At 33.8% G+C, this 8,852-nt stretch overlaps 1 protein-coding gene across 2 annotated transcripts in view; it reads right to left on the bottom strand.

Annotated features, from left to right (window-relative positions):
• Positions 1–4,294: 4,294 nt before the first annotated feature.
• Positions 4,295–8,852, bottom strand: part of LOC113228713 (carbonic anhydrase-related protein 10) — a 43,029-nt gene continuing 38,471 nt past the window's right edge. The window contains exons 9-11 of one of the 2 annotated variants that reach the window (XM_026462070.1): positions 7,977–8,022; positions 7,094–7,194; positions 4,295–4,608 (exon numbers count right to left, since the gene is read on the bottom strand). In XM_026462070.1, coding sequence (XP_026317855.1) covers positions 7,112–7,194; positions 7,977–8,022 — 129 coding nt within the window. In that variant the 3' untranslated portion in view covers positions 4,295–4,608; positions 7,094–7,111. The remainder of the gene's footprint in view (positions 4,609–7,093; positions 7,195–7,976; positions 8,023–8,852) is intronic. The other variant, XM_026462071.1, reaches the window with a different exon arrangement.

Genomic DNA, 8,852 nt, shown 5'->3' with positions numbered 1-8,852 from the left:
CGATTTTTAAAGCTGTCATAATTTTTGTCATAATTCTATAATTATTTATATCTACGTTAACTAATAAGATACCGCGTTTCTGTCTTAATTTTATGGATATAATTTCTATAGATCCTAACTTGCTTTTGATTATAATTTCGAAGCATTATGTGCTATGTTAATAAATAGGTTTCTGACTAAATAAATTTACGTAAGTAGCAGTAAGGTTAGTTCTTAGGCGTACGTTAAACAAAGACTTTTAGATAGTGTGTGTAACAATGGCTGGCAATTGTAATATTATGCAATTGTCAAAATTTATTACACTTAACTGTATAGCTATTTCTCACTAGATTAAATAAAAAGAAACTCACTTTTGTGGTTCAAAGCAAAAGGCAATAGTGGTCCTAATTTATATTTATTCTTGAATAAATATTACATGTACAAATTTTTTATTTAACCTCGTGACAAATAGGGGCATCAGCGCTACCATAATCAAGCAAAGCAGCTTGAAATGCTTTAGATGTTCATTCAGAAACGTTTATAATTCTACATTTGTAAACATAAAATTATTATAGTTTATAGACTTATAATCCTACTGACGAATGAGCCGAACCCTTTTGTTTACTTATTTTAAACTATATTTATATAGAATTTATCATATAAATCACAAACTGATCGTTTGCAAATAAAAATTACATATTTTGAATTGATCTTATATTGGTTTGTCATAATAATTTATTATAGCTATTTAATAGTTTATGCCATATTTTTAATTTGTCATAATTACACTTTACAGTGTGGACGAATTATGATACGTTTTATGTAAAAAATAAAACGATTATTTACATTACAGTAGATAACATACAATTAGCATGAATATGTATATACAAGGCTACTAACTAATTATTTATCTAGTAGCAGTTTTTTAGATATACAAAAGTTATTAAGGAATGATATACGCAGCAGAAGATTCTATAATAAATTGGACAAAAAATGTTGTATATGCATTATACATGTATAAAAGTCTTCAATAAACAAATATTTTTTTAATCCGACACAAAAGGGGTGTTCTATCTCGTGCAAGTAACAATTTGAACATGTGTAATAAAATAACATTCTACCTTAATAAGTACTGCGCTCTAATAACAGATGGCATTAGGTGCATTCTGAAACGATCAAGCATGTTGTTAGTTATGTGTAAACTAATTGATGTTTGTTATTATATTTGATTTAGAGATGGGTGTAGTGAGTAACGAAAGGATAGCAGCTTCCAAATACGAACATTTTATACTCAAAAGCAGCTTTTTTGTAACGGTCGTCATTCTCATGTGACAAACTGGTATGGCAGTGTGAGTTTGCCGCTTGGTTGGACACAGCACAATGCCTCGTGCAATTGCCTTTCTCCCGCCTATTCGCTCCTCGAATGTAAAATTGTAGAGTGTGAATAGTGCAGTATAGTGTAATAGGCATTTTTTTAGGTGTGCATTTGCCATCGTCGACCTTATGGTCACTATCATCAGGTGAGATGGAGGTCAAATACGTACTAATTTTGTCCATAAAAAACTGCCCTATATACTATGCTAAACGGGTAAACTTATCTAGTTCGGTAACTGTGACCGGTACGTGGCGCTACTGTCACACGCGCAGCCAATAGCAAATGCCCGAGAAAACGCGCGAACGTAATCCGGCCTGTCACAGCGTGTGGTAAAACCAAAGACTGACGACTGATGCCGAATATTGATAGATACTGGGAACGAGTGGGAACCTGACCTTTATTAGGGGGAAGCCCCCTAACGCCGGACGGCACCTAACGTCGAACACTCGTACTATCTCGACATCTCGCAATGCGTTCGATCAATAAACGGGTGAAAAGGGCGTGGGAGACGATAGCGATACAGGATGTGACGCGCGAGACCGAGGTGGGAGCAGTAGATTTTTGCTTTTGGCAGGAACACTCTGCATCACTCAAGATCAAAGTGTGTATTACTGCTATGTTTTTGAGTTTAATAAGGTAATTGTTATTATACGTAGTGTTCTATAAGTATTCGAAGTTTGTAAAAGTTATTGTAAATTTTTAAACAACTTTTGCTGTAAAGTAGTCTCTTAACACCGGACAGTAAACACATGTGTTTTTCTCGTAAGTATTTATTTGTATTTTTTATAATAGTTGTTGTATGTTGTTTTAGAGGATAGAAGAACAAAGGGAACTCGAAATGGAAGATACGAAAAAGAAAGAAAAATGGGATCAATGGCCATACCAAATTGCTGTTGAAGAAAAAGACAATGAAAAAAATGTTAGGGATAAAAAGGACGAATTTGGTAGATAGTTCATAAAAGCAACAAGAGAGAAAGAGTAAAGGAGTAAAGGCCAAAGGAAAGAGTGAGTGCAAAGAAAATGGAACCGTTAAACTCAAATGTCTGACATAGAAACTACTTTTTTTATGAAAAAATAAGTGTTAGTGAAAGACGATGGAAGTGACGATGAGGTCGCTGATGTAGCATGCAAACCTAAATAATGCCTATTCACTCTCGCCTTGGTATGGTCCAAATTACAGCGTTCTGCGTTCCAGGAATACGTCCGACTACTTGTGTACTATGCTAAGAGGACCACGACGATGAATGGATACAGTGCTCCAGCTGCCGTGGATGGGATCATGAAATACGTGCATCCATCAAAAATCCCTGAATGTTCAGAAAACTACATATGCGATCGGTGCATGATGTTTTAAAGATGTCGGGCCCTGCTGTCCGGTAATAGGTGCCACTTGCAGCTGTAGCCATTTTTGTTACCAAAGTTTGATTTATATTTATAAGTATGTTTATGGAGAGATTGTACTTTTGTTCATTTATTTTGATTCTGAAATTTTTTGACATTATTAATTGAAAAATAAATCTACATTCCTAGAACCAGTTTTTTATTTAATGTCTTATAACCTTAGCTTTCCGCCACTAGGAGACTTCTATGTCATTGGACACAGCTATTTTCTTGCTTAGAACTTATAGATATATTTTTGTCGCATTTAGATATGATTAAAAATCTGTCATTCAGAAATAATAGTTTTGGTGACGGACCAAAGCTGCTTTTTCAATATCAAAAGGAGCTGCTATATTTCAAGACTCCATTTCTATTTCGATCAGGAATTCAACTATTATTTGTTTAAGGTTTCAATAGTATACGTTTAAGGATCTAGAGATGTGACTACGTGACCCTCTGCCAGCCTGTGAGACAGTTGACCATATGCCTTAGGAAATGGCGCTTCTATAGTACTTTTTAACACCTACTTTAACTTTTTATATCAACAATTATAATACAATTAGGCTTAACAGGTATTTAGTAGGAGATATTGTCTACACAATTGACAATTTATAGATGTTTATAATACATGAATAGGTATTGTACATAAAGCAAATTTATGATTATACAGTTAATTTTCTACAGCGTCTTGTATTATGTATATGGTCGTAAATCTATTTATTTAATTGAATTTATATTGCAATTGTTACATTTTACCGTACTATTTGTTTGCTTAAGACAACAGAGTAAAACGGGAAAAGCTCCAAACGCCCAATGTATTAAAATGTACTAAATAGATCGACGCCGGAAAGCGATCTTGTCTTATGTCGAAAATTAGGACTTTACACCAGGGCCGAAAAAGTATTTCAAAAAAATATTTCTCTTTCATTTCAATTAGTAGAAAGTCAATTTGAAAGTATTATTATATACATCACACTGTTGTACATCAAATGTACATTTTGATGTACATGGGGCCTTAGGAGGTTTCCACTACATAATTAATTGCTTCAGAACTAAAAAGACATTTATTTAAAATAATATTATTATACCAATCATACCAATGTCACATTCTGTTAAAAACTATGTTCAACACTTTTACGCATGGAACATCAAACACGTACAAAAATGTACTATATTTATTCACATAATAATATTTTTTCAGAAAAATAATTGTATGTATTTATAGTTAGAACAGAATAATTATAACTAACAACAATTTCCACTTCAATCTGAATTTAATAACCATCTAATTAAGAAGATCTATCCGAACCGTATCTTTATTTGTTATAATATAGCAATGGTATTTTTTTACTTCAATAAATTTGTACAAGACAATTTTTAACTTTGGAATTAATAAAAGTCCGGTTTCTGTAAAATTAAAAAAAACCGTTATTTTATTTTATTGTTACTTATTTTTTACAGTTACACTAAACTTAGTGTAAAATAAGATAACGGCTATAGACTGTTTGAAAGCAGCTTGCGTGAGCTCAAGTAACTTAAATTTCGCAATTTCAGAGGGAGGTATTATGCACTCTATATACGTATAAGGTACTTGAAGTTTACATAAATATACTCTAACGTTTCTGATCTTTAATGATGACTTTTCCACTGTATCTGAATAAACTAATAAACGTATACATATATAAAATACTGTATATATTTTATGATACTCCATACACTACGTATTTCCCATTACACTAAGTATAAATACAAAGTTGTTACATACTTACAGCTATTTTATTATTATTTAATAATATTGAGTTAATTTGGTGAGAGCATTGCCAGGTCTTCTGCGTTTCGATAACGCATGCTGTGTTCCCTCGGCCATTGAGTGGCTAAACAAAAAAAAAATTAAAAATCTTAAAGTTATTATTATGAATTTTTATTGGTTATCTATCGGTAGTCCGAAATGACACTTTCCAGAACCTAAATTAACTTAACCTAACTGAACCTAATCATGTCTTTGCGATAAACATTCAACATATCCTGAAAGAACAACTGTTTCGTTATATAATTCGGTTTTCGGTGTAATGAAAATTCGAACAAACGTTATTTCGGAAAAAGAAATTGCGACATATTTTAATTTTCTTGAAATTTCCGGTCATTGTAATTTTATTGAGACTCCACTGAGAATTTATTGCAATTACAATAATATTTGTTATTCTGCTAAAATCTTGTTTATATAGCAGTTGAGTCACAATAGTGTCAGTGGAATGGTAATGATGGCATTCATTCATTCAATCACTACCGATATCGAGGTTGCCTTACTAAAACTTCCATGGAAATTACTATGCATATCTTAAGTTTTATCTCGTTTGATAAGCAATTGAATCTTCAAATTAAATGCTTTTTTATGTCAAATAATTAGTAGACTACGCCATCGATGTACCACTGAAGAACAGAATACCAAAAAATGGTAGTTGAATAGTAAGCTTGATGTCTAGCCATTGAAAAGCCGCTACTCAACTTTTAGCAGAATATCAAATGACTCCACTAGTTTGTTATCGATCGAACACTCAGAAAAAAATCTTTCGATCCGGTCGAACCGACGTCTTTTAGCATACTGTGCCAGAATACCAAATTACTCCACTAGTTTGTTATAATTATTAATACAAAGATAGTTATAGCATAGCTTAGTTGGCACGGTATGTTAGAAGACGTCGGTTCAAATCCGGCCGGATCGAAGGATTTTTTCTGAGTATTCGATCTTTGTATTAATAATTATAACAAACTAGTGGAGTAATTTCACATAAAATAAAAAAAAAATTCAATATAATAAAAATTTAAATACAGTGAATAGCGACATCTCTAGCCGGGGCTAGTAGCTATAAGGGTATCTAACTGAGTAACGAAATACTTTCATAGATGGCGCTACGGCTAAAAAGTCGTTGAAAAATCAAAATATAAAGACACGCCAACAAGCACATAGAAAAATTCGTGAGGTTGCTTAGTTGGTGTAACGTCTGGCACAGTATGCTAAAAGACGTCGGTTCGAATCCGGCTGGATCGAAGGATTTTTTCTGAGTGTTCGATCGATAACAAACTAGTGGAGTAATTTCACATAAAAATAATTGAATATCAATTCAATAAAAATTTGGAATACCAAATGTTCAAAATCGAAAATCCCTAATTATTAATAATAACTAGACAAGTAAATTTGTATTCGAGTGCATTCGGAAATCCGAAGATTGCCGAGAGGCGGGTATTAAGAAAATAATTGTACTGTGCATCGACTTAATTACGGTAACAAATTACCTAACTAACACCAATAAAACTACAAACAAATACCACAAAAATGTGTGTGTGTAATCAATAAAAATGAGAATTTTACACACACAACCTACTCAAGCACTACGATTTTCCATTACATGTAAACATTATCAAGGTGCACTTATCTCCACTAAAATAAACCGAAGAAAGATAAAAAAGTTTCTAGAAATAAATTATAAATGATTATTACTAGTTACAGAGGTTCTACTCTCGAGGCACGAAATCCGTAGTTACGGCCACTTTCCCACTGGTCGATGACCTCCGGAACAGGGGATCTACTCTCGATCTCCGTCTGATATCCATCCGAAACAATTACTGCCAAATAAGCAATACTTGACCAAATGAAAAGACGCGTGATGCGAATGAAGATTCATACTGGGTACTTGTCTTTTAATTTTGTCGAATATTACTTATTTGACAGTAATTGTTTCGGACGGATGTCGGACCGCGATCGAGAGTAGCCCCCCAGATCTCGAAGTCCGTCAAAGAAAAGAAAAAAGAAAAAAAGAAAAGAAAGGGCCTTCGAAACACCCAAGTCGCGTTGTGATGCATTTTTCTCTAGTCAAGTAACTACGGATTTCATGCTTTGAAAATAGGGCCCCAGATCCCTTACCACGGTCCCGACTGTAGCCAACTCGTAACCTCACAGCGTGCAACCGTTCCGAAATATCGGTAAAATAATAAGCAGTCATACCTTGGTAAGAAACTGGTAAATAATGGTAATCAATTAGTGAATAATCCGGAAAGTTTCAAAATCATGTATAAACAAACCAGTGGAAGTGTGTAGAAGTTATGTTCAACAGTTTCCGTGGTCGAACGGTTACGGTACGGTTTTTATTTGCGAAATGAGACATACTATATGTCTATATCTATAGATATCTAATTTCGTCTGAATATTGTATCCAATCAAGATAAATGTTATCTTAGTATGTAAAATTAAAACAAGTACGTGCGTTTGTTAATATGGCTTAATACCATTTCCACTAGTTTACTTATTCGATGCTAGTCTATGAAGACAAGTCATGCAAATTTAGAATGTAAAAAACGTGCCAAGTCCATCCAATGCACCTATTTTTTCTGACATTTGCTCGGTACAGTCTTTCGTTTGCATGCAACACTCTTTTTCGTGCGAACTTTTCGTGCATAACGTGCTGGAAACAGAGATTGGTGAAATGTTTAAATGTGTTTTTAGAAATGTATGAATAAGGGGGAAGACCATAAATCACCGCATTGTTATCCACATTACAGCTGTTATAAATTCGCATATTAAAGGACGAACAAAGCCGATTATACCCCGTAAAAAGTTTAACTAGAATGACAGATCGGCAAAATTAGTACGACGTAAGTTTGTAACAGCGTATTATAAATTATATTTTATAAACATCATTAAGCAATAAGTATTTTTAACAGCTTTTGTTTTGTGTCAAGGTTAAATGGAGCAAAGGGGCTTGTTCGGGACATCTTGTTCCTAAAAGTGTCACCATATTTCTCAACGCAGAATCGACTTACACCGATCATATTTCGCCTGATGTTCATGCAATAAGCGCGAGAAAGATGTGCGTTTCGCATGTATTGAGGTGCGTCGTTCGTCTATCGGCGACAACGTGTTCTTAGCTCTTATTGCATGAACAAAAAGTTCAAGCCGGCTCAAGCCGACTACGCGTCGATACATGTGGTGAATTCCTAAAATAGCACACCTGTCCACACACAGACGTAGGTACTTATATAGTGCAAGTTTTTGTATCTTTGTGTGTATGTTTCAATGAAGTATTTCTTACTTGTGTGTGTTAAGGTAAACACAACATAAGGTAAGGCAAATAAGTATCATAGTAAAATTCGTGCAAAACGTTTCGTCATAGACAACCAAAGTTTGTTCACGTGAAAATAACATGAAAATAGACGGAAAATTAAATATAAGTAGAATATTTATTACCTGTGTAGTGCATGTTCCGGTACATATCAGGGCAGTTACTGTTGACCTGTTGTAAAAAATAATAAAAGTTACTATATTTATACTGAGAAACACTGGCTCATTACTATTGCATAAATAAAATAACGATATAACTAAATAGTGTAAGTAATACAAAAAGTCAATAAAGTTATCCATCACTTAAGTAGCAGTAGAGTTTCCTTTGAAAAAAGTTGTCCAGGGAAGTATTGCCACCATACGTGCTCGTGCATTCCGTTGGCGCGTATCTAGTTTGTACATTACACAATTGATCATAAAGTTCATTATGCTATGTACAATATCGTTACAAAAATTCGCTTCCATTCTATTCCGCCGCAATATAAATTAAGCCTTAAACCTTTACGCCATCCTCTCTACAATTTTTTTTTATTCTGTCAAGGGTAAGACCTTATAGGACGGTGGTTGCCTTGATGCCTTTGTGCGAGTTAAACGTAATGTAAAAGTAACATGATTTAGCAAACTAAATTAGCTAGTAGCCAAGAAATTCTTAGTGTATATTCGTAAAGCAATTTATCATTCCGAAAAGTCGTGACAAAATGTCAGTGTAAATACGAGCTCACTGCACCGGACTCACAATAAATTTAGCGAAATCCCCACCTAAGACGGGCTAGAAACTTCGCAAAATATAATTTATACCAGAGACGTTAATTAATTTAATTTAATAGGGTGCACTGCGTTTCAGGTAACAGTGTTTATTGGAGTAGAAATACGGGATATCATATATCAATTACGGCTTTTAACCCGGCTGCGACGACGTCAATGGGGAGGATAATGATTTTAGCTATCTATGTACTTACAATGAATACAATATTTTACTGAAGCACTTATTACATTTCGTTC

This window comes from Hyposmocoma kahamanoa, unplaced genomic scaffold, assembly GCF_003589595.1.
Source record: "Hyposmocoma kahamanoa isolate Upper Pololo Valley unplaced genomic scaffold, ASM358959v1 237, whole genome shotgun sequence".
Taxonomy (NCBI): domain Eukaryota; kingdom Metazoa; phylum Arthropoda; class Insecta; order Lepidoptera; family Cosmopterigidae; genus Hyposmocoma; species Hyposmocoma kahamanoa.
The sequence above is the reverse complement of the archived record's forward strand: the minus strand, read 5'-3'. Positions and strand labels throughout refer to the sequence as shown.